Source organism: Crinia signifera, chromosome 8, assembly GCF_055691185.1.
Source record: "Crinia signifera chromosome 8, ASM5569118v1, whole genome shotgun sequence".
Lineage (NCBI taxonomy): Eukaryota > Metazoa > Chordata > Amphibia > Anura > Myobatrachidae > Crinia > Crinia signifera.
In genome coordinates, this window is record NC_139224.1 from 107,367,427 (window position 1) to 107,394,483 (window position 27,057).

General features: G+C 43.9%; 1 protein-coding gene across 2 annotated transcripts; it reads left to right on the forward strand.

Moving 5' to 3' along the window:
• The first annotated feature begins 45 nt into the window (after positions 1–45).
• Positions 46–26,301, forward strand: DBT (dihydrolipoamide branched chain transacylase E2). Of its 2 annotated transcripts, none has more exons than XM_083156940.1 (11): positions 46–201; positions 1,328–1,445; positions 3,954–4,029; positions 5,629–5,810; positions 10,363–10,487; positions 15,494–15,737; positions 18,653–18,819; positions 22,349–22,426; positions 22,529–22,720; positions 22,807–22,878; positions 25,434–26,301. In XM_083156940.1, the coding sequence occupies exons 1-11, from the start codon at positions 151–153 to the stop codon at positions 25,599–25,601; spliced, it is 1,473 nt and encodes a 490-aa protein (XP_083013066.1). In that variant the 5' UTR covers positions 46–150; the 3' UTR covers positions 25,602–26,301. The 2 variants fall into 2 exon arrangements, with proteins under 2 accessions (XP_083013066.1, XP_083013065.1); XM_083156939.1 differs by having other exon boundaries at positions 55–213.
• Positions 26,302–27,057: the final 756 nt, after the last annotated feature.

Here is a 27,057-nt window from a genome sequence, read left to right on the forward strand (position 1 = left end):
TTTTTCCTGCAGTTATTGGTTGCCAGCCTCGCACACCCCTCTCCCTCCCCCTTCTCCTTGGACTGACACATTGTTCCTTCTGCTTTCTTGTGATTGGACACTAGCAGCACCTCACTGACATGATTGGTAGCCCGACCTCTTCCGGGTAAGATGGCAGCTGCGAGAGCACTGAGGAGCTGCAGCCAGTCATTAGGTCGTCTGGTAAGATCAGCTGTAGGTTATGCTGCTTTATATATGACTGTCACTCAGTGGCTGGTACTGTTCCAGTCTATATCACTGTGTAGGAAAGGGCTCTGTCTGAGCCAGGGACTGGCACACTGCCTCTATACATGGACAGGCATCTACACCAGTGGTAGCCAACTCCAGTCCTCGAGAGCTACCAACAGTACACGGTTTCTAGATCACCTAGAAGGGACACAGGTGCACTCATTACTGACTGTCACATTATAAATGATCCACAGGTGGAGCTAAATACTTCACTTGTGATTCTCTAAGGAGACCTGGAAAACGTTAATGCTGTGTACACACGGTCCGATTTCCTTTCCGATGTTGACGATATAGTCAACATCGGATCGGTATCGGATGCAGAGCGCAAGGGTTTTAACCCTTGCGATCCCGATCCGATCCCGATGCGCGTTCACGTATCGGAAGCCAGAAAGTCTTGGCTGCCTTGTCTATATAGTGCAGATCTGCACTATATAGTCAAGATAGGATGCAAATCGGATGTGCCTTAAGATCCTATCTGATCAGATCGTGGATAGGATCTTAAGGCACATCCACCGTGTGTACACACCATTACTGTTGGTAGCTCTCGGGGACTGGAGTTGGCTATCCCTGATCTACACCAATAGCTCCAGTGTTGCTCTTCATGTATGTTGTATTCCCCACACCACTCAAATTGCAAGTTCCCTTGAGCAGGTCCTATTTATGTTATCTGCTTGTAAAATGAGCCTCCTAATGCACATATCTGCCTAAAATGCTGGGCTTTATACATAACAAAAACAACAATAATATCAACAGTGAGCATATTCAAAGTTCTCCTTGTACCGCCATATCACTTGTACATGAAGCCTATTCTTGTTACTGTGCCAACTGGCTCCTTCCCCTGAATGTAACTGCACACACTAGTTAGGGCCACCTCTTTATTTCATGCTCTTTAGCTTGGGGAGTAATCTGTTGTGGAACTATTACTTGTTCTTCTCTTAAACTTATTCCTGCACCTCCACCCCTGTGTATCTATATTTTTTAGTGTGTTGACTCAGTATGTATGTGGCTATAATCTATAGTGTTTCTGACTTTTGACATCCGTCTTTGTTTTCCCCTCCAGGCTAGTTTTAGACTGCTGACCCCAAACAGCCGGTTTTTACTATTAACACTATGCAACCAACAGCCTCATTTTGTGACCCTACAGCCTTTACAGCTCAGATACTTCAGAAGCACTTCTGGTAAGGACCAGCTATTTCGTTTTTAAAACCTATAAACCAGTTCAGTCACATTTTATTTATGCCTTTTTCTGGCCAGTTCAATCATTTAAATGGACCATACATGAAATATTGAAATGGTTTGTATGGTAAAACAACTTGGGTGTGCATCTGATAGAATTCATTTATATGTGATCAAGTTTGAAATAGTAAATAGCAATTACAGCTGGCCACACTTCAACAATCTTTGAAGACTTTGCAATTTCTCCCACGATTGCACATTTCCTCAATCTTACAATCTGTGCCCTTACTACAGATGTTTAACCGAAAAATCTAAAAATGCCCATACACCACCTAATTGTAATCTCTATATCAGTAGAAGCACTGTATGATTGATTGTCAACACAGTCACACAGACAAGCACCGTATATTAGCAATTGCAAATCCAGTCCATTGCAGATTATCCAACATATTTGTCAATCTGCAGTGGTGATTGCAATCACTTTTTGATAGTAATGTTGATTGGGGAAGCCCATACATCAGCATTGGTTTAGGGCAATTATATCAAAATTTACAAATTGCCCCAGTCCATCACTGATGTATGGCGAGTTTATCAGATCTTTCTTGATTTTATATTGTTAGATGCACTTACAGTATGTGCCCAGCTACTCATCAAGTTGCCTACTATTTTATGTAACTTTGCCTATAATGAGGTCATGAGCATAAGAAGACTGACTGTAGGAAGCTCGTCATCTGAGCTATGATATATACCAGGGTTGCCTACCCTCCCAGAATGACCGGGAGGGTCCTGGAAATATTGTCCCCCTCCCGTTCCCCCCGGAAAGTGTTGCAAGTCTCCCAGATTGCATGCAGTCTCCCATGGCCCCCCCCCCCCTCTCGGCAGGGGGGTCCGTGTGACCAAAGAAGCGAGTCGCGTCCTTGTAGCCTCACCCACCACTGTCCAATGCTTGAAATAACGGCATTAGTTGTGGGGGCGTGGCTGCAAGGACACAATTGTGCTGGCCATGCCTATAAACATGAAGTTTCTTTCATGGTCCTGCCTCTGTCATGCCCATTTCCCATCCGTCGGTGGTCCCTCCCCCCACTGCCACACTGAACTGGCTGCCCTCTCTTGGAGAGGGCAGCTATAAAGTAGGCAACCCTGAGATATAATTTCATTTAACAGTGATTATCAGGATCAGAACACACAGATTGATTTGCAAACCAAAACCAGATATAACCGTACTATTAATTCCAAAGTAATTATAGCGAGAGGACTGAGCTACAGGGCTATAATTTGTATATACAGCAACTGAATAACTTTACTCTCCACTAATGCAGAAGGTGTTGCTGTATAGGATTTACAGTTTTCTTTAAATACCTGCGCACTGAAAGATTGATTGCGATGAGCTGCGATCACACTGTGGGATCTGACTGTGTCCCAAGGTACAATATAACATATATTTTAGGAATAGTGATGCGCTCAATCTTATATGCTGGTGTTAATTGGGAAAATAGTGAATAATGGATGTGACACAGTGTTTAATCTAAACACAATTTTACTTAGGAAATTGTTTCATTGATACAATGATGCACACAGTGTAGGAAATCCACCACGTTGCGTGCACTGGCCTTTGGCCTCTGTACACGATCTGTGTCTAAGATCTCCTGGTGTGTGTGCCTGCACAGTTCAATTTGTCCAATATTGGCTGCCGAATTGCAGCGTTTTAAAAGTCTCAGTCTATGCCTATACTCTGCGTGCGGCGTCCCGTCACACAGTAGTATAGTGGTGCAAAATGAGTCTTCGTGTACCCCTTTAAATTTAACTCCTTCTTCTGTGGATTTTCGGAGGAGGGGGGGACTGGTGCAGCTTAGGGTGCCGGTGTCTTCTCTGCTGCTACTTGGGCTTGCGGAGGTGCCGCGCGAGTGGTACTGCACTCAATGCGTCACACGCCGCTGACACCCATTCGCTGCAGGGACTTGGGATAGCGGGGATCAGTGTATCGGGTGGCAACGCCGCCGTCAACACTGCCTCGCTTGACCGCCCGGGAAACCTACTGCCTCTCTGGACCCTCTCTCGCTCCTACTTACCCTCTCCACGCTGACGGTATCTCGGTGTCTCGTCGACGTTCAGCCGGTTTCAGTTCTTACGTCTGGGGATGATCTCAGCCCGTTTCTTTTGCTAGCTTGGTTCAGTGTAATGTCTCCAACGCGTTTCAGCTATTTGCCTTCTTCAAGGAGATGTGTGCTGCTGGAGCCCTGGTCTGTTTAAATCTCCTGGGTGGTTTCTATTGTCGTCTGTATAGGATGTCATACATACTCCCACTTACTATCTTTCTATTGCCCGTAACGCAGGCTATTTGTCCTCTTCAATAGACTTGAGGTCTGCTCTGTGCTCTCCGGCACTAATCGATGTTTACATTGCAAGCACTTGTCTGCGTTCCACTGTAATCCCACTTTTTCTGTAACTGCCTACCAGACCGGCTCAATTGTATCCACACTGCAACCGATATTATCTGTCTGTATTTCCAGCCTTAAATGGTCAGATTGTACAGTTCAAACTGTCAGACATCGGAGAAGGAATCATGGAAGTCATAGTAAAAGACTGGTAGGTGAACTCAATGACCACTAAAGTGAAGTATTAAATATATTAAATATTTGAGAATTTAATGAAAAATAAATGATATTGAGCTTTGCACAGATTGTATGATAAACATCATATGTAAAGAACCTGTCAGTCAGGGCTGATGGCACATGGCTTGCAGTTTCCATAGATGGCCGCATATCTTGGTGATCCTATAATTAAGATAATGTGATCATTTGTGCAGCATTAAGGGGCCTATGCGTAGCGATGTGGGGAGATGATGATTTTGAGCGATGCTAGATAGCTCCGTACATGGTTGCACAGCAAAGTGCCTCTGAGCGATCTGTCAGGGCCAGTGTTCTCCAACAGTGCTGCACATTGCTATCACTATGCCCCTGCACACGGAGCGATTTCTTAGAAAATGCTTGGGGATTGCTACATGTGTAGGCCGCATTAGGGGTGTACACTGCAAAAGACAAGAGATCACCGAGAATGGTTGATGCTCCAACACACATCGCTATCAGGGGGCTTTGGGCCAGATGCACTAAGCTTCAAAAAGTGATAACATGTAGAGTGATCAACAACCGACCAATCAGCTCCTGATTTGGGCTACTCGCCCAATTCCTTATCCAGGGATGCCTGTATTGGAATCTTTAACATCACATGCTTTGTTGGTCTGCACTTTGTTTGTAGACACAACTATATGGTGAGAGCCCATTGTATCCCAATCTTTGTTCATGTGCTTTTTAATTGTTTGAATTAAAGTGTGTATATACTGCACCATGAAGTCTCTTTTATATTTTTGAGACTATATCGCATTAAAGGAGGAGGAAAAGGGAGGACCTTATCCAGTGTGACGTGTATCGTCTCTCATGATTATGCGCTGTTGTCTACACCACATGTAGACCAAAGTTTAGGGTACGAGTCCACACTAACATGAATGCCTGAATTGAATTAATGTCTAACAGTATCACACTATTGTAGCGTTTTTTTCTTCTCTTCTGGGTATATCATCTGGACTTAATAACTGCTTCTATTGGATGTTTGCTAAAGCGCCTAGAAAACCTGTCAAAACCCAATTTGGTATTGTATGTCAACCCCCTTTTTTTTTAAGTGGTTCTTCAAAATACTTTGAAAGTGGTGACCAGGGCTGCTTAATTAAGCGCACGATCTTCTAGATTAAAACCTTTTGTATATCCAATCAGCTCCTGCCTGACATTTTTCAAACACAGACTGTGACATGGTAGGTAGGAGCTGGTTATTTATCACTCTCCATTTTATCACTTTTGAAGCCTAGTGCATCTGGCCCAATATCTGTTGCAGTTGCTGAAAACTTCTGGATAAGTTCATCCCCTGTTCCTCTTCCATTTTCCATACTGTAATCATATTCTGATCTATCTTTAGGCATAAAAAATACAGAATACCGTGAACTTGACTAGTCTTTATGAATGTGTAACTAATGTGTGATGATGGCTATAAAAGAACTCTTCAAAGACCACAAACAAATGCAAAAAAAAACACAAAACTTTGCAATAAGTGCAGTATATTTCTTTATCAGTGCAATTATCATTTCTGTTGACTATTACATGTTTCTGTGTCACACCTCATAATGTCTGTACTCAGGTATGTGAAAGAAGGTGACACGGTCTCCCAGTTTGATAGTATCTGTGAGGTACAAAGTGACAAAGCCTCAGTCACCATCACCAGCCGCTATGATGGGGTTATCAAAAAGCTGTATTACAATGTGGAGGACACAGCATTAGTTGGGAAGCCTTTGGTGGATATCGACACTGATGCTTTGAAAGGTAAGAGCTTGCCCCCATCTGGGTGTTCACAGGAACTTCCTCCGAGTCAGGCTGCTGAGTGACTTAGCGTTCCATTAGAATCCATTGTACAATTTTTCTTCAACCAGGATACATTTTAGTATTGTATAGCTTCAAAATAGTATGTCACATATATACTATATATGTGTATAATATGTGCGCTAAAATATACATGACCCAGAAAATTCATTGTAATTCCAGTATGTTCTGTACAGGTTATGCCAGTGGTTCCCAATTTTTTTTTTAATCACGCACCCTAGAGCATCAAAATATTTTCATGGCACCCCTAGGCCAAATGCTTCTTATCGAGAAATTCAGAAAAAAATATTAAATTAAGTGCATTGTGTTTAGATGTCACAGTTATCTGGTGAGGGACAGGAGTTGCTTCTGTTTGTCCACATATATTATGATTGGCAGCCACAAGCACTGGTTTTTCCTGGTACATTGACCATAAATAATATGAATTGATCTTGGTCCACCAACCCAAGGCACCCCTGCAAGTGTCCTGAGGCACCCCAGGGTGCCTAGGCACACAGTTTGGTAACCACTGGGTTATGCCATAAAATAGTCCAAACCACACTACATGGGCAGTGGAAGACCCACATCTAATGTGTTTGATAAGAGTGCGATATTCAGCATATTTTATCTTAACCCACAAATGTCTTAACACTTCACATGATCATAAAGTACCCAATGCGTTTCATGTAAAACTGCCAAGTTAAAATGACATCATCAGAGCACTTCTACCATGTAACTGACTGTTTGCTGGAAGTGTTCTGAACTGTCACATGTATACATTTGCTTTCAACTACTCCTGTTTGCTGCATTTGGGGCTCCCCCATCATGGGTGGAGATACCTAGTTTTATATTTACTATATCTTTATAAAAAGGAAAAGAGGCGATGAATAGAAACCAATAAGAATCTATCATTTCTCTGTTGCATCCTAGAACATGATAGACAGAATCTGATTGCTTACTATTGACAGCATCACCTGTTTTTTTTAGACTCTTTAGTATATTTACACTCCACTGTGTTGTATTTTACTCTATTTACCTGCAATATCTACCATTTTATTTAAAACTAGCTGACCCGCCCGGCGTTGCCCGGGAAAACCTTGGGGTTTTTTTATTTCCAAAATTGCTGAAAAATGTAATCTTACAGTATGCTGTGCCAAAGACCTAAGATAGTAATTTGTTGTAGATTTCACCATAATGTTAGAATGTGTTTGCATTGATACTCAATGACGGCAATGAATTCAGGTGTGGTGGTGTTGTTGGAAACACAACGATCCTGAGTTGATGAATTCTACATCCACTCCAGAGATTTAGCACCTATGACATAGCCTCCAACATCTGAGGGTCAGAAATCGGTACAAAATCAGAAAGGGATGTGGCCACACCTCCATTTCTATACTTTCAATGGTACAGTTTCTAGGGTGTGTAATTACAGGCGCTGAGTGCGTGGAGACCGGGGTGGGCGTTACTTACCGCGCCATAATTAATAAAAAATTCAACGCTCCCTGCCACTCCCGCTCCCCTCACCAATCCAGCCTGCAGCAGTCTCTGAGGTCTGGAGATCTGTAAAGCACATGCACCGATCATCTCTACCAGTGGGGCAGCCCCTGAGTGTGGGCGCATGTCCGCAGGCCTGGCCACATGACGTCATAACGCGACGCAGGCTACCCGCACAACACTGCAATGCACCACTGGGAATGGGTGCAATGGGCCAAATTCTTCCCTACACCCGCCGGGCCAATCCACCGATCCAGCCATCGCAATCATCAATGGGTGCATTGATAAGGTTTGGAGTGTAAGAAGTTGAAGAATAAGACTGAGATAAAGATTTTCCATGTTAAAGTGTACAATTTACTCAAGAAATCATGAAAAGATATAAGTGTACATAGAAGTACAATCAAGAAATGAAAGTAGGATTAAAAAATAAATTCTGATTCAAACTCATAATTGTTTGGATGGGGGTGGGTTGTGAAACAAATCTATAGGTGGAGGGGGATATGGATATTGTGGGCATAATTGGTGTTTGGTACACCTACAGGGGCTACTCATTTGATGGGATTTTCACTACAGTGTCATGGTCACAGTGTCACCATAAGGGGATTCCCAATTTGGTCCAGGTGGTCTTTTAGGAACCCTTTACAATCCCGTAGGTCTCTTCGCCTTGAGCCTACGGTCTCCCTTAATAATAGTCAATCACTGAGGGAGACCATAGGCTTTAGGAGAAGAGACCAACGGGATTGTAAAGGGGTCCCTAAAAGACCACCTGAACCCCAATTGGATTTCCCCCTACGGTGACACTGTAGTGAAAATTTCTCATCAACTGGGGACCCCCTGTAGGTGTACCAAACACCAATTATGCCCACAATATCCATACCCCCCTCCACTTATAGATTTGTTTGGCAACCCACCCCATCCAAACAATTATCAGTTTGAATTAGAATTTATTTTTTAAACCTACTTTTATTTCTTGGTTGTACTTCTATGTACATATATTTTTTTCACGATTTATTGAGTAAATTGTACACTTTAACGTGGCAAATCTTCATCTCAGTATTATTCTTCAAATTCTTACACTCATAACATTCAAACGAATACATGCAGCGCTCATGCCCATCGACCAAACATTATCTATGAACCAAAAGAGTCTGGGACACCCTCAAGGCAGAGCAGTGCCTAACATACAACTGACAGGGTGAGTGCAGTGTACCCACTTTGTATTGATCAAGGGGTGCATTGGCCAGGACAAAGATTTCTCAGTGCAACTGGCTGGGGAGCGCAGTGACAGGCTGGAGGACTGGAGAGACGGATATGCGGAAAAAAGAAAAACGGTACATTAGGTACAGTTTTTATTTGCTGGTACAGACTGTTAAATAAACGTCAATTTTTTATGTGTTCTGTGTGTTGTACTGTTTTTGTGTGTGTGATGTAGTGTATGTGGTTGTGTGTGTTGCATGTATCTGTCCAATGCGTAAGTGTGTGAGGTGTGCTATGTATATACAGTATGTGTATGTTGTGTCTTTGTGTATATGTGCAATGTTTAAGTGTGTGTTTTGTGTATGTTGTACTGTTTTTTGGGTGTGTATGGTGAATGTGGGTGTGTGTTGTGTTGTTAGAGGTATGTTATGTGTGTGTGTGCTGTGTGTATCTGCCCTATGTGTAAGTGCGTAAGGTGTGCTACGTATAAATGTGTGTGCCGTGTGTATCTGTGCAATGTTTAAGTGTGTGTGATCTGTGTATTGTACTATTTTTGGCTGTTTGTTGTAGTGAATGTGGGTGTGTGTTGTGTTATTAGAGTTATGTTATGTGTGTGTGTGCTGTGTTTATCTGCCCTATGTGTAAGTGCGTAAGGTGTTGTACGTATAAATATGTGTGTGTGTATCTGTGCAATGTTTAAGTGTGTGTGATCTGTGAATTGTACTGTTTTTGGCTTTGTGTTGTAGTGAATGTGGGTGTGTGTTGTACTGTGAGTGGTGTGTTATGTGTGTGTGTGTTGTGTGTATCTGCTGAATGTGTAAGTTTGTGAGGTGCGCTACGTATACATGTGTGTGTAGTGTAGTGTGCTGTGCCTATCCTGGCAATGTTTGTGTGTGTTTCTGTATCTGCACAATGTTTAAGTGTGTGTGTGTTTGTTGTACTGTTTTTGGGTGTGTGTTGTAGTGTATATGGGTTTGTGATGTACTGCATGTGGTGTGTTATGTGTGTGTTTTGTTGTGTGTATCTGTCCAATGTGTAAGTGTGTGAAGCTCGCTACGTATATATGTGTGTGTTGTGTACTATGTGTGCGTATGTGGTGTACTGTGTGTGTGTGCACGTGTACAATGTGTACATTTGTGTGTGATGTGTGGTCTATGTATATCCTAATTTATTCCTAATTGTTTAAAGTCTCCACCATAGTGTTAGAATGTGTCATTCATACTCAATGACAGCAATGAAATCAGGTGTGGAGTTGTTCCTTCGCAACGGTTTCCCAGATCGTCGATCCTGTTCCCAGATCATCAATTAAGGCAAATTAAAACTTGGTGTTTTTTAAATTTCTAAGTGAAATTTCTCAAAAACGGCTTCGAGGTGCACACCACCGGGTACAGAGGTATCTTGTTGCAGAATTTGGTGGCTCTGAGTGCCACGGTGTGTCCGCAATGCAACGGACACGCACGCACACACGCACGCACACAGACTCTTCAACTTATTATATAGACTATCTTATGATTTTTTTTTTTACACTGAGAAAAATATTTAGTGGTAATACCAGATCTGATTTGCGTAAGTAGAAATATATCACCAATAGCGTAACTTCTGAACTTGATACATCAAAATATTGTACTTTTTTTTTTTTTACGTTATTTAGAACTTTAGCAGCTTTACCTGCTCGCTAGGCAGCAAATAAACACAGCTTAGTGAGCAGGTCTGAATTAGGCCCATTATGCAGTGTTTATTGTCTGGAGACTAATCTCATGGGGGAATAAGCAGTGAGTGTTCCCTGGTACATCTCTGTAATTGATAACACATTTGTTTCCTCTAGATGTGGCGTCTGAGGAGGATGTTGTAGAAACGCCTGCAGTATCCCAAGAGCATACACACCAAGAGATAAAGGGACACAAGACACTAGCCACGCCTGCCGTGAGACGCCTGGCTATGGAGAACAATGTAAGGCTCCTTACTTTGTATCGCACAGTCCCCTGATACATGGGAACATAATATGCAGTTACGGTCAGATCAGATGATGCTTTGAGGTTCTGCTGCACAGGGAAGGGAAACTTTGCTTGTCTTATGCTCTCATATTGGGACACCAGCAATACCAAGCAAGGCATTCCTGCTGGGCTATGCAAACTAAATTGGATGTACTGGTTATACTGTAGGGATGGGTGTGGTATGATGTGTGACGGGCATCATGTCTGCATAAGCATGCCCTGTTAATCATGTATGGCTGACGGCCATTATATTGACGTATTGGCCCTCATTCTGGTTTTGCAAACTCACCTGCACATTTGTCCGGGGAGTTTGATGTTGAAGCTCTGCACGTGCACATATTTACTTTCTATGCGGGTGCCGGACGCCTTCCGAGACTTGCATAGTCTCCAAGACGCTCTCAAAGGGGGGGTGCATGTAAGAGTCGGGTGAATGCCCTTTGTTTACTGGACGTCCCCATGAAAGCGCTGGGTGCGCCCAGGAAAACGTTGCAGAAAACCCAACAGGGAGTGACTTAGATTTGCAAGCACTACAGAAATCATTCAATGCTCGGCGACCATGGAATGATTTTGGACCTGAACGCAAGCCTGCGAATTTATGTTTATGCAAAACATCCATTTGCAGTGTGGCGACATTACAAGGCTCACAAAGCAGTGAGCTACCGCTGCTTTGCAAGCCAACCAGAATGACCTCCATTGTCTCTGGTGGCCCAGAACTCATATGCTGCAGCAGGTCCAGCACAGTTTATATCGGTCATGTGATCATAACCTCCAGGTCAGACATTGGCTCATGCAGTGTCCTAAGTAACATGTGCTGGAGTTATTCCTAACCAACACATTCTACTGATCCATACACGATCTGGAATATATGACCTACTGTATTGGTATATTTCGAGGTCCAAGGTTGCTCCCCCCCCCCCCCCCCCCCTCTAGTGCTTAACCTTCCCCTAGAGCCTAATTTATACACTCCTGCCCACATCCTAACCCTAAAGTCAACATTTTGACATAACTGGTGACATTGTGGTGTTGACATTATCAATGGTCACCTAACAGCTACATCCCATAGAGCATACATGCCTACTTTTGAAAACTAGTTTCAGGGAGATTATAGTTGGTAGTAGAATTTAGCAAAACACCCCATTGAGGGGGCGTGTCAGGCTCCACCCAAAGGGCGTGTCTAGTACATATATGGAGAGATTGTGAAAAGACCTTGTGAACGTGGCACCTAGAAGCGTGGGTGTGTATTGCTACATCTGAGAGGAATCTTTTAAAATGACTTATATCCAAATGTAGATGAGCCCCAAAGCAGTAAGTAAGAGCTACTATACTTGGTAAAGTGCTGGGAAATGGTGCTGATGATTCAGTGTAAATGTATCTGTCTCTCATTCCTTTTTTCCCCAAAAAATGTAACAGTGTAATGTGGACTAGGGGAAATGAGGGAGATTGCTAGACTAATGAGGGGGAGAGGGAGATTGCTGCTATATCAGGGAGTTTCCTGCAGAATGCAGGAGGGTAGGCAACTGTGCCATAGAGACAGAAGGTTATCCCCTTCCCGACATATGACGTACATTTACGTCATATGTCGGTTGCGGGGGAATCAAGCCAGCTCACGGAGTGAGCTGGCTTGAAAGAGAGCAGGTAATGGCTGTATATTACAGCCAGGTACCTGCTCTCATGGCCACGAGCGGCGAGTTCGCCGATCGTGGCCGTTTAACCCTTTAAGCACCGCGGGCAAAGCGCCCGCAGTGCTTAAATAGCTGATCGGAGGGGGGGCGCCCCCCTCCGGCGCCGATCGGGGCCCCCCGCGGCGAGATCGGAGGGTGCCGATCGGTTGCCATGGCAGCCAGGGGTCTAATGTAGACCCCTGTGCTGGCCGTGTCAGCATTCCTATTACATCCTGCCTGAGGCAGGATGTAATAGGAAGTGCTGAAAATCACTATGTTCAGCCATAGAGCTCTATGGCTGAACCTAGTACAGGCGATCGCGCCCCCTAGTGGTCAAGTACACTAGGGGGCCTTGTAGTAAAAGTAAAAGTAAAAAAAAAAAAAAAAAAAAAAATAAGTTTAAAAATAAAAAAAAAAAAAAAATATTAAAAGTTCAAATCACCCCCCTTTCCCCATTTCACAAATAAAAATAAATAAAAAATAAAAAAAATAAACATATTTGGTATCGCCGCGTTCCTAAAAGTCCGATCTATTAAAATATAACATTAGTTATCCCGCACGGTTAAAGGCGTAAACGGAAAATAATTCCCAACGCCAAAACTACGTTTTTTGGTCGCATCGCCTACCCAAAAAAAAATAACTAAAAGAGATCAGAAAGTCGCCCATATCCCATAATGGTATTAATTAAAAAGTACACTTCAGCCCGCAAAAAATGAGCCCTCACCCAGGTCCGTAGGTGGAAAAATAAAAAAGTTATAAGCCGCAGAACATGGCGACGCGACGCAAATTAGAAAAAACTTAAAATTTTCTATTTTTTTTTTTTAGTGCTAAAACGTAACGAAAACTATATAAGTTTGGTAGCACCGGAATCGTAACGACCCATAGAATAAAGATAACCCATAATTTTAAACGAACTATGAACTCCAAAAAAACCGTAACCAGCGCAAAATTGTGGAATGGCGGTTTTTTTTTTTTTTACCCCACATTGAATTATTTCCTGATTCCCCAGAATATTATACGGTATAGTAAATGGTACCATTAAAAAGTACAACTTGTCCCGCAAAAAAAAAGCCCTCATGTGTCTATATAGCCGGAAAATTAAAAAAGTTACGCTTATTTGAACGCAAGGAGGAAAAAAAAAAAAATTAACAAAAAAGGCCTCGTCGGGAAGGGGTTATTTTATGTAGCTTTCACTTTCTGTTTGCAGTTATACGTTTCCCTCTCTCCCTCTCTCTCTCTCTCTCTCTCTCTCTCTTCCTTCCTTTGCCATACTTATGTCTGTGACTTCATGCTAATGCTAGTATTATCCCTTCCCCTGAATGTACAAGAGCACTGCTGACCACTGCACTGCACCACCAGGGCTTGCACAAGCCCCATGCTAGGAGCAGAAATCCATTACGAGATCGCTTCCAATGTAAGTGATTCATTGTCTAAGTCCGAAACCACTCCTATGGTGCGGCTGCAACATTTAGTTTTTTTTAAAGGGGCATCATTTACAATGTATAGTTTTGCCCCTTTAAAAAAACCTTAGTTCGTCTGGCCTCCCACACAGCCACTGAACTGATACCCCTTTTACACCAGAGCCTCGACCCAGGTTATTGCTGCTCCAATATGGGCTGGGGCTTGGTTTTAAAATGGGTAAAAAAAAATAACCTGTTCCCCGGGTTTCCGACCCGGCAAATTTTCAAGGTCGTACACGGGGCTTCCCCGGAGTTGACCCGTGGACCCATTTCCACCAATAGGAGAGCCCCGACCTCCGGACCGCAGCATACTGCGGTCAGTCTGGAGGTTGGGCATGGGGTGCGTACAGCCTCCGCTGCTGCCTGTGTGTGGCATCCATTCACCTCATGGACGGAGGCTTGGGGCGCATGAAGGCTTTCCTGGGTGCTGGGCTCGCGTTGCGGGTTTCCCGGCGCTTGGAGATGATATCCTCTCCATCGCCGGCTCAGGGCCTGACTTTGCTGGCGTGGCACACCCGGCAAAATGCTGGGGGATGCTGGTGTTAAAGGGAACAACTGCCCGGTTGCATCGAGGTACAAAACCCAGTTGGGACCTGGCAGTTCTGGTGTAAAAGTGGTATAAGGCTGCCACACTTGCACGTTCGTTCATTCTTTCTGTATGTATATATGTATGTATGTATGTAGATGCTCAACCTATTGGCCCTGTGCTGGTCGGTCCCCAGCATGTCAGAGATTAGGAAAACGGGCACTGAACCTGAATTGTGCCCCTTGTACCCTACATACATTGAAATATACTGTTGATGGATGTACTTTTTTTTTATTTATCTTTTATTGACAGAAAAAGACAAACTTGTACAAAATACAATTGCGAATAACAAAAATAAAGTTGTCTGGTCAGAATTTAACACTAATAACATTGGTTGATGGTACATTCACGCAATCTGTAGGATGGTTATAGCACCACATTAATCCACAAATACACAATCATGTAATAACTCAGAAGGGAGGGTCATTAGTTAAGCATACTTGCCTACTTTTGAAAACTAGTTTCAGGGAGATTATAGTTTGTAGCAGAATTTTGCACAGAGCCCCATGAGGGGGCGTGTCATGCTCCACTTAATGGGCGTGGGTGTGTACTGCTACATCTGAGAGGAATCTTTTAAAATGACTTATATCCAAATGTAGATGAGCCCCAAAGCAGTTAGTAAGAGCTATTATACTTGCTAAAGTGCTGGGAAATGGTGATAGTGAATCAATGTAAATTTATCTATCCTTTATTCCTCTTTTCCCCAAAAATGTAACAGTGTAATGGGGGCTAGGTGAAATGAAGGAGATTGCTAGACTAATGAGGGAGAGAGGGAGATTGCTGCTAATTCAGGGAGTCTCCTGCAGAATGCAGGAGGGTATGCAACTATGTAGTTAAGGTTTCAGTTAAGTACCAGGTGGTGTCCGAGAGAGTTTCTTAGGGCGGTTTTTAAAGGGTGGGAGAGGGTGCGTATATAGGGCAACCAGGTATCAAAGAATTTGTTTGTCAATTTTTCTTTTTGAACAGAGGTTTCTGTCCAGTCCATCATAAACAGATATGTTATTCTGGTGAAGGCTAAAGATAATGAGGATGGGGTTGTCGAGATCCATTCTGACAGTATCGTTTTTTTTAACAGTCGCAGCCATTTTAACAGTCGAGTGCCTGATGAAAGGCGTTTGCAATCTGCAGATGAATACTTTCCACCAAAAACCCAGGCTTTTGAGATATTGTTATCTAGTTTTGTTTTAACATAATCCTGAAACTCTGTCCGGATGTACCTTTTTAAAATGTTCTTTGATACTTTTGTACTTTTCAGATAAAACTAAGTGAAGTAGTGGGCAGTGGACGGGATGGACGCATCCTTAAAGAAGACATTCTTAGTTTTTTGGCAAAACAAACAGGTGCCATATTGCCACCTTCTCCTCAAATGGAGATCACACCACCTCCTCCAAAAGCAGAGGTTTACAAACCATTTAAGAAAGAAATGACTCCCAGCATTCCGGTTTCCGTTATCAAACCCATCACATTCTCAGGGAAGGATGTCACAGAGCCCTTGAAAGGTAACGTGCTTTTCACAAGCATCCACTAAGGTTACAATGAGCTATAAGGAGCCAAAACTCAGTAAAAGCATTCACAAGCATCTACTTAGTATCTATTACCATAAATACTATTATTATTATTATTATTATTATTATTATTATTATTATTATTATTATTTTCAGGTGAAGGGCCATGTATTGCCAATCTCTGATCTAGAGCATATTTTCTAAAACTCAATCCACCGCTCCACTAAGTGCATGTTCCCTCCAGAATCTTTTATGCTCTTGCCCAGTGTTATGAGCTTACTCACCATGGCCAGGTGTCATCATGGGGTAAATCCCTAACAGTCTAATAGAGGGAACACATGGTGAGATATGCAACGATTTTGCTTATAGAAGCGAATAGAATAGAAAAGCGAATGGTTTTTCTACATTCGATGCAGATTCGATCCCAATGCGCGCTCCCGTGTAGTGTAAATCGAATAGAAAAATAGTCTTGGCAGGCAAGAATATATAGTAGAAATCTGTATAGTCAAATCAAATGCATTTTGCAAACCCAATCGAATCGCAAGCAAAATTGCACTGTGTGTACTCACTATAAGGGTTCACGTCTAGAGCCCAGCCAAACCACCCCCTAGTGTAGCAGTGACGTGGTGTTCGATATACAAGAGCAGTTACTGCACGTGTTAGGAGTGTTATAGAGGTGAATGATGATAATTGTGTGAAGAATGTAACCTATACAAATACATACGATAGGAGTGCTAACATAAGTGTGACATTGTGATGCCCTGAATTTGGCAGCATCGCTGCCGTGTACTCAGCTTTTCAGAGGACGAGATGATAAATGTCAGAAACCTTGCATACTGCATTACCATATAACAAATAGTGGCAATAATAGAATGTATTCATTTATTACAAGTTATTTATATAGCGCACACATTGGACCTTATTCTAATTTGTTCACTCCACCGCACGATGTTTGCCTAATGCGCATTTCTGCATATGTGCCTGCGCAGGGTGTGTACGGGCACGGCAAACTACAAGTTCGCTGTCACATTCGCACCCACCAGTGTGGTCGGGGGGCGCGGGGGCAGATGGACACGCCCATGGGAACGCCCAGCATCAGAATAACTTCCATATTCCGCAGTGCTTTACAGAATATATGTGAACATTCACATCAGTCCCTGCCCTAGTGGAGCTTACAATCTATATTCCCTACCACATGTTCACACACACACACAGACATTCTGGGTTAATTGTGGAAGGACACCGGAGTACCCGGAGGAAACCCACGCAAGCATGGGGAGAATATACAAACTACGCACAGTTACGGCCATGGTGGGATTCACACCTAGCAAGCCTTTAACATGGTTCATAATGCACCAGGCCTCCTGGATAGCCCCGCAGGTGTGCATAGACTGTATAATCTGGGGTCTATGGGCGGTATTCAATGAGCCTGATTCGCCATGTTTTTATGGCGAATTTGTGCTGTTTGGCGAATTTTTGACAAAACCGGTGAATCACCCTATTCAATGACCACATGGCGAATACATTTGAAGTTTTTTTTCGCCATGATTCACCGAGTAGCAATCGCTATCTTTTTATGGTGAAGTGGAATGTGAACTTTTAAAATAAAGTGTTTTGTTTTTTACATTTGGTGTCAAAAAATCAGGAATTTTATTCTGAGGAGGGGCATGCTACTTTTATTCATGTGCTGTAAGCACATGAATATATATTTAATTTTAAAAAAAAAATTTTTACACAGCAGCCAGCAGGGGGCGCCGGAGCCAAGCCGCTCATTACATATTCATATATTCACTGCACCCGATGTTACGATCGGGTATAGTGAATATACGTGGCCCCCTGCTGGCACCCCCGGGGGGCAGCCTGTGCTGCCTGGCACCCGGGGAGCCCACCTGCCACCCACAAACGTTCAGGGGCAGGCAGAGAGACTTCCATCTCTCTGCCTGGCACCCTCCTCAGGCTCCCTGCGGCATTCGCCGCAGGAGCTCATATTCGCCTGTCAGGGGCAGCGAGCCCCTGACACGTTGAATACCGGAGCCCGCTGGCTCCGGAACGTGGCGAATGTGCAGCGAATCCTAAAAAGGATTCGCTGCACCTCGCAGGTATTCACATTGAATACCGCCCAATGTGTCTAGGATCTGCTCCAATGGGTTTGAATTCGGCTAATTTCCGATGGTTGAAGAACTGTGCATGCACACGGACTAGTGTGCGCATGTGCAGGTCTCCTTTACAAATGGCTTCGGCGACTTGCATAGTCACAGAGCCATTTGCCAGGGTCCAGGGGTGGAAGGCGGCAGGGTCGGGTGTCACTCCTGGGAATGCGAGCAGGCAGATGTGTGCCAGGGGTAGGCGGCTGACATCACATGACATCAGCCACCCGCCCTGTCTTCGTCCTGGAGCCCGCTAATATAAGTCAGCCTCCACTGACTTATATTTAAGAGCCCAGGAGAAATCAGTCGATGGTTGCTGACCATCGAATGATTTCTCCCGCTGCGGGCACATGCAAGGGGATGTGTTTTCATAGTAGAGGATACGGCGGCGGCAGCGGGCACTCTGGGACTGTCAACCAGAATTCCAGAGATCAATGCAGAGTTATAAGCAAAAGGAGAATAAATCTAGCAAAGTATTGCTTATACAGGCCAACAACTAAACTTTCCTGTAACATTTGGGAAACATTATTTGTCATATTCCATCTCACATATTCACCGGGATGTACCAAGCCTTGAAAAGTGATTAAATGTAGAGTGCTAAACCATCAACCAATCCGCTCATACCGGTCATTTCCCTAACACAGCCAGTTACATGACAGGTAGGAGCTGATTGGCTGGCGGTTTATCACTCTCCATTTTATCACTTTTCAAGCTTAGTACATCTGGCCCATTGTGTTTACCTCCCTTTTTTTTTTTTTAAAGGGTTCCACAGAGCCATGGTGAAGACCATGTCAGCAGCACTACAAATTCCCCACTTTGGTTACTGTGATGAGATAGATATGACGAGGCTTGTTCAACTAAGAGAGGACCTAAAGTCTGTGGCTGAATCTAAAGGAGTCCGTCTGTCATTTATGCCTTTCTTCCTGAAGGTAAGCGTCTTGGCATAGTCACAGGCTCTCTGGCGGTCCTACCAAATCAGTATTACAAAAGTCTGCAAACAATGAAGCAGTGAAGACAATACTATAGTTATACAATAAAAACATGCTCTCTTCCAATTGTGTGGTGCTCTTACCTACATTCATCTCCCCTCACCATGGTACAGTATCTCTTGACCCCATTTCAGAGGTTATGTTGTTGCTTCACAGCACATCCGGCAGAGTTGTGAAAGTATACGTGTGTGTGTGTGTGTGTGTGTGTGTGTGTGTATCAATACACGGCGGCATTCAGAAAAAAAAGACACAGAAATAGATGGGTAGATGCCAACGTTTCAATGTTTGCACATTTTTGTCAGGGCAGTAAACAAGAATAAAAACACTCACCATATTTGAAGTGCTTGCCGTCACCATTCCATCCCACTGAGCGGCTCCTGACTACAGCCACGGTGGTGCCTGGAATTAGTCACCCAGTGCTCCATTCAGCGCCATATTACATATTGGGTGAAGACTTCTGGGCGATATGCAGCTGCGGTCAGAAGCCACCCAGGGGGACGGACTGGTGATGGCAAACACTTTAAATATGGTAAGTGTTTTTATGCTTACACATGCATACCGTACGCATGCAAGGTTTTTCTTTAGAATCGCCCATGCTGCAAAAAACGCTGTCTCCCTGTGCGAGCAATGTCCCAACCCCTCTGAATTATATTCCCCCAGTGTCAGCCATATCCTCCTTCCCCATGTGTGAGCCCAGTCCCTGTTCGCCCTGCGTGAGCCTTTTCCCCTTTCCCCATTGTCAGCCATGTCCCGCTTCCCCATGTGTGAGATGTGAAAACCCCTCCCCTGTGTAAGTGACATCATTGTTTAGTCACATACCATTTATATGGATTGCCCACTGCTGCTCTCCTTGACTGCCTCCTCCGCATACACTGACAGGATGCATTCCCTTCCTCCCTGCATTCTGCTTCCCGGCCAGCTCCTCAGTCAGCGCAGCCTGCTGAGAAGTTCCAAGTGTAGGTCACAGGGGAGTGCCAAGCTGCTGATTATAGGCGCTCCTCTGCCTCTGCTTGGGATGCAATAGAGCAGGCAGCGGGAACCAGCATAGCATAGGACAGTGGTTCCCAACCCTGGTCCTCAAGTACCCCCATCAGTGCATGTTTTGCAGGTCTCCACCCAGAATCATAAGTGCTATAATTAGCTCCACCTGTGGATCTTTTCAAATGTGCCTGAATAATGAGTGCACCTGCCGGGTGACCTTGAAAACACGCACTGTTGGGGGTACTTGAGGACCAGGGTTGGGAACCACTGGCATAGGAGGTAGGAGAGGGGGCTGCAGCATGCCCTCTTTCCTTCTCGGCTCCCAGAGCCATCTCCCTACCCCGCTGTTCCTGCTGCCCACTGCACTGCCTGGGGGGCGGGAGGGTAGGGTCGCGACCAGAGATGAACCGCGGCCAAAGCTGTGCAGTGAAGGGGGATTCTGGCAGCCATGCAGGATATGGGGACAGAGCGGTCTCAGACCTACCCTCTGTCAGAGCAGCCAGACCCCGGGCAGTTGTCCCAGTCGCACCCCCGTGATGGCGGCCTGCATACATATAATATGCATATAGACACTGGGGCTTATAGTGTATGGATTCTACATGGCATTGGCCCCACCTCCTACAATTTTCATAATATTCCTTTGAACATTTGCAGCTCTAGGCCCATTAGGGCCTTAATCCAATCCTGTGTCCCACAGAGAAGTGCTACCAGTGGCTTCTGTATAAACGGGAGCATTCTTGTCATTCATGCTGTGTTTGGGATATATCTTTATATCACAATGGGGGTTATTTTGGTTCACTCTTTCTGACAAAATCCTTCTTAGATGGACAAAACCATCTGCACTGCGGGGGGGACATATGTAAAATGTGCAGAGAGAGTTAGATTTGGGTGAGTTATTTTGTGTCTGTGCAGGGTAAATACGGACTGCTTTATTTTTACACTGCAATATAGATCTCACTTTGAAGTAAACCCCACCCAAATCTAATTCTCTCTGCACAAGTAACATCTGCCCCCCTGCAGTGCACATGGTTTTGTCCATCTAAGAAGGATTTTGTCAGAAAGAGTGAACCTAAATAAGGCCCAATGTTTTATTCTTCTAAAGCCGTATAGTGTGTTTATAAAACGAGCTTCACTATTGTGTGGACCTTTCTATTTCCTAGCAATGCTTTCCACACAGCCTAGGAGGAGAGGCTATGGGGATCGTTTTTTACTAGCTATCTATCTGTGCCACCGTTGTTTATTTTCATTTTTTTTGTCTTTTGTCCTTTGAATAAAGATAATGTTTCTGTTAATGTACAACAAAGAGAGGGGAGAGGAACTTTTTTTTTTATTTGTTTGGAAAGAGAGCAATAAAAGCATCACCCCAAGAGTTATTTCCTAACATTCCTGAAAGGTTTACATCTGTGTGAAAGCCATGGCAACCAATCAGACAAAAGCGTCCATTGTGTCATTTTGCACTATAGAGAAAAAACCCAGTTAGTGAACAGTTGCTATGGTTTTAGTCAGGATCTGTACTCACAAAGTTGGTAAATAATAATAGTGCTCATATTGTAATATGCATAATTCATTGCTTTATGACAGTGGTTCCCCAAATTTGTGCAGTGGCACCCTGGGTGCCTCGGGACATTTGCAGGGGTGCAGGGCCAATTCAAATTATTTATGATCAATTTAATAGGAAAAAACAGTGCCTTTGGCTTCCAATCAGAACATCTGTGGACAAACTGAAGCAAATGCTGTCTTTCCCCCCATAACTGTCCCTAAGGTCCATCCTATTATGTGCGGATGACTCGCACTCGCGAATCATCATGGCGTTGGGCACACTTTACGGCAGACTGAATTCTCTTAAACGTGCTCGCACCTGCATAGGGTTGCGAGCAATTTTAAGTAAAGTCGGTCCAGCGAAGGGTGCAAGGTCTGCTTAATTTGGGTGCCATTGCCAGCGTTTAAACGGCACCCAAACGACAGCTCGCACCCATCGGTCCTAATAGGATCGACATATACAAACAATTTACTTAATTGATTTATTTTTTCCTAAATTTATTAATAATAAACATTTTAGCCTAGGGGTGCCAGAAAGAAAACCACTGCTTTATGCATTAACATTTAATTTTACATATTTTATGTTGATTGAAATTTGTTATTACAGATGATATCATAATATTAATCATTGTTTGTGTAAATCGGAGTGTGGTTGCTCTAGTACTCACCTATTGCCATTATTTTATATTGATAAAGAGGCCGTTATCTCAGGAGCCCTGTACATCAGCAGCTGCAATTGCAGTATTCCCGACCGGACGGCACCACTGGTTGGTGGCCAGTGATGATCAGCTGTTCATTAGGGAAATTTAAAATGATTTTTAAACATATCTCCAGAGTGGCTGTTGGGGTATTGGGACAACCCAGCAATTTATTGCTGATGGAGGAAGGGGGGGCATTACATGTCTCTGACCATCTCCTTGGATTTTACCATTGTTCTTCTGCTCCACAGGCAGCCAGTCTGGGCCTTCTGCAATACCCAATACTTAACGCCTCCCTGGATGAACACTGTAGAAATATCACCTATAAGGTGAGTCCTGACATTGTGATTGCGAAACGGTGAGGAATCTTCTAGAGCAGATGTGAAAGGCAAAGTGATCCGGGAATTTACAAACCTTACCTCTTTTTCTAGGCCTCTCATAACATAGGGATTGCTATGGACACACACCAGGGTCTGATTGTCCCTAATGTGAAGAATATACAAGTCCGCAGTATATTTGAGATCGCTGCTGAGCTGAACCGCTTGCAGAGCCTGGGAGCCACAGGGCAGCTGGGGGCCACGGATCTCACTGGGGGCACATTTACCCTATCCAACATTGGTTCGGTACGATGACCCCAATCCATATTTTGCATGGCAAGAAATATGATCTGTTTACAGGGTGCACTGACTTCTTATATCACATCTTATAGATCGGAGGTACATATGCAAAACCTGTTATTTTGCCTCCTGAAGTGGCGATCGGAGCCATTGGAAAACTGCAGGTCAGTCATTTGTCATAGATCCATATGTGATACCTAAATGCTGTAGAAATTCTAGATGAGAAGATCATATATGTTACCATAATACGGCATAAATGCCAGATAATTCTGTCCATGGCAGTTGTCAGTGTACGTGATATACAGTTACAGATATTATGAGTCACGTCCAGCATAATGTAGTAATTAGATACCAGGTAAACCTTTGTTTGTTCTTTTCTAATGGAGTAGACTCTTATTTTGAATTAATATTAACAAAACAGGAAATTGTCATTAAGTCGACACTAATAAGGCATTGGAATGACCACTGAAGGTTAACAGGCCTTAGGTCGACACAGATAAAAGGTCGATATGCCTAAGGTCGACAGGGTCAAATGGTGGACACAATCATTAGGTCGACCGTCAAAAGGTCAGTATGGGATTTTCACTTTTTTTGCACCGACATGCTGACAGGCAGTATTTCATGCCCTACCATCCACTAGGGCAGGGCTGGGCTACACCGGCCCTCCAGATGTTAGTGAACTACACATCCCAGGATGCTTTGCATTAGTTTTGCTATGTGGCCATGCTGAAACTGATGCAAGGCATGCTGGGATGTGCAGTTCATCAACATCTGGAGGGCCGGTGTTGCCCAGCCCTGCACTAGGAGGGAGAATATAGTAGTGTGCCGAGTGTAGCGATGTACCGTGCCTGGAGCATGGCGAGCGCAGTGGTACACCAATAGGACTGTGTCAACATTGGGGAGGGGGGGGAGAGTGAAAAATCCATGTCAACCTTTTGACCCTTAGGCTTTTTGACCTTTTGTCTGTGTCGACCCAAGTTTGGTCGACCTTTTGACCCTGTTGACCTTGGCTTGTTGACCTTTTGTCTGTGTTTTGCAACATTATGCAACACTGCAGTGCCCACACATTATGCTGCACTATAGTCGCTACATGTTATGACACACTGTGGTGCCCACATCATATGCCACACTATAATCTCAGCACATTATGCTACACTGTAATGCCTACACACACAAAACCGATTGTGATATACTGCAATTTCCACACCTTATGTCACACTGTGTAACCCACACTATAGAATACACACATTATACCATACATTATGCCCATATGTTATGCCACATTGTAGTGGTGGTGAGGCAGTCAGCAATGCAGGGGTTGGAAGAGAATGACGGGGAGATGGAAGAGGGAGCCAGTGGGTGTTTACTACATGAGTTTTCCCCTGCCCCCCCCCCCCCCCCCCCTGCCTCCATGGACACATACCATAAAGTCTGTGCCCAGTGCTCCCCTCATTCCCTCTCATGATCCCCTGCCTCTGCTTACCGGCCGTCCATTAATATTATATACTCCTGCTTTGTGCACTGTTGTTCAGTCTTGGAATTTTCTATATTTTAATAAAGAGGACGTCCTGCAGTGCTTTGTGTGGCTAATATAAATTCCTTTATCCCCTCACTGTTTGAAATTCTCTATCCCCTATAAATATTTGCTATATATATATTTAAGAATTCCTCAGATTATCTGTATATGTACTGCTTATATCATATTCTCCTAGCTCTATTTGAATGTTATGTGTCAAAGGTTTCCTGGAAGTTTCAAGTTTCATGTTGTGAGCTATCTTTGTAGGGCTCATTTCCCATGTTCCGGCCAGGAGTGTGCATGGAACCTATTGTGTTCTCAGTCTGGGTGTTCCATGTAGAAATCTAGCCAGGCTTCAGTATACACTTTGCTTTCTTCTTGGCCTGTTTACTTTTAAAAAAGGGGTTCCCAACTGGCATCCAGATGATGGGTCAACATGCATTAGGTAGTCCGGTACAAAATGGTTGACATGCATCAGCTGGACCAGTCCAAAAGGTCAACATACATTGTAGTATCTGCTTTATTTACTATCCACTTGAATATCTAGTATGAATAGTAACCTATAGTGTAAAGAGAATTCAAAGCATGGTGAGAAGCCTACAAGGGTACACGTTCTACCGACGGTGGTCAGATAGCCGGAATGATACAGAAATGTTGACCATTTTTGCATCAACCTTTTATACCTGACGACCTAATGACTGTCTACCTAGACATTGTTGATCTATTAATCCACATGTTTCACAACCGTGGTCAGTAAGGCGCACAGTCCAGGTTTCAAGGATAGCCATACTCGAGCACATATGGCTTAATTAGTACACCAGTGTTTTTTAATTTAATGGTCTGAGCTCAAGCATGGCTATCCCTAAAACCTGGACTGTTAGTGTGCCTTGAGGACTGAGGTTGGAAACCCCTGCTCTAGAGCAGTGATGGCTAACATTTACACTCCAGCTGTTGCTGGGATGTGTAGTTCAACAACAGCTGGGGTGTCAAGGTTAGCCATCACTGCTCTAGACTATTGACAGAACATTGTATTACATGTGCTCTTCTGGATAGACATGGTCACAGAAGAAATCATGTTTTGTGTTGGATTGTCTTGCTTATTATGTAATCCACAAGACTACAAAATGGCTACCGATGCTCTGCACAGCTGACATTTATTATTTGGTACGCTTTGTGACATAACTAATCTCTCCTAATACACAGGTCGTTCCAAGGTTTGACTCTAGGGGGCAGGTTGTGAAGGCACAAATTATCAACATCAGCTGGTCTGCAGATCACAGGATTATTGATGGGGCAACCATGTCCCGGTTCTCTAACCTATGGAAATCCTACCTGGAGAATCCATCCTCCATGCTTCTAGAACTGAAATGAATACCATATAAAGTGAAGAGTGGGTACAATATACAAAATGTCAGTGTGTTTTCCTCATCAGCAGGAGACGCCTCAGCCTAACGGCCTTCTTCCTGTCCTATGGACAAATGTTTGAGACAGAACAATTTAAAATCAGCCAGAAGGTGCAAAAGGTAAAATCTGTAGCTCTCCTAACTACAAATATATGTGCGACATCTCTACAACTAGGGTGTGCAAGTACAGAGCTATGTCTGTCCACTCAGCAGTAAAAGGGTTTAAATGGGCATCAGGGTCTCAGGCAAATTAAGTAAGATCAGCTGTACAGATTTCTTTTCAATGCGTCTTCTGACACAAAATTGGTTTGTCCATGTGGGTAATGTTGGTCGGTATTTCCCAGAGGAAACGCTTACTCCACAATGACTGAGCCTGGTCCTATATTTTGTGCGGGAATCTTCAAGAAAACAGACACAGTGTCGCTGTCTGTTAAAATCAATGCAATGTTTATCTATATTGGGTTTATAGGTCATTAAAAGGAAAAGGTCATCCCAGACTGTTACACTACATTCAGATCCATCTACACCTAGAATGAATCTGTAGATTAGTACTGTGCTTGTTAGAATTTGGAGATTGTGTAAATTATTATATGTACAGACTCGCACTCCATGTACCCCTATGCTCAGTGCTGCTGTTCAATCAAAATAAAATTGTGATTGTTGTACAATATTGTCACGGTTCTCTTTCTTTCATTAGATGAACATTAAACTATAACATACTTGTGATTCCAGGCTGGCCTGACAGCCGTGACATGTCCCGTTCTCGGCTGGCTCGACAGGGAATTTGCAGGCGGGATTCAATGTCCTGCCTAACGAGCGCAGAGAAGGGGGTGTGGCCGCGAGAAGCGGTAGAATGTGCCTGACTGCTTGTGAAGTCGGGCACATTCTACCGACATCCCTGTTCAATGCTGTCGAGGAAGCCGCATTGAGTATGGCCCGCCACCATTTCCTCAGTTGGGAATGGCGGCGGTAGATTGAATATCCCCCTTAAAATGAATGAGGTGGCCTAGATTGGTCTGCCGTTATTGGACCATTGTGTGCTATAATTTGACAGCCGACTCCTGATTGGCTGCTTATGTGCTTATCGCCTGGCTGCATTAACTGGCTCCAAATTGTTATGGTGTCCATACACTAGGGCAGTGGTTCCCAAACTTTTTTGAATCACGGCGCCCTAGAGCATCAAAATATTTTCAAGGCAGGACAGGATTTGCTTCTGTTTGTCCACATATATTATGATTGGCAGCCACAAGAACTGGTTTTGCCTGGTACATTGACCATTAATAATATGAATTGATCCTGGTCCACCAACCCAAGGCACCCCTGCAAGTGTCCTGAGGCACCCCAGGGTGCCTAGGCACACAGTTTGGGAACCACCGCACTAGGGTGATATTGCATACAACCCATCGATTTTTACCGCATATGTG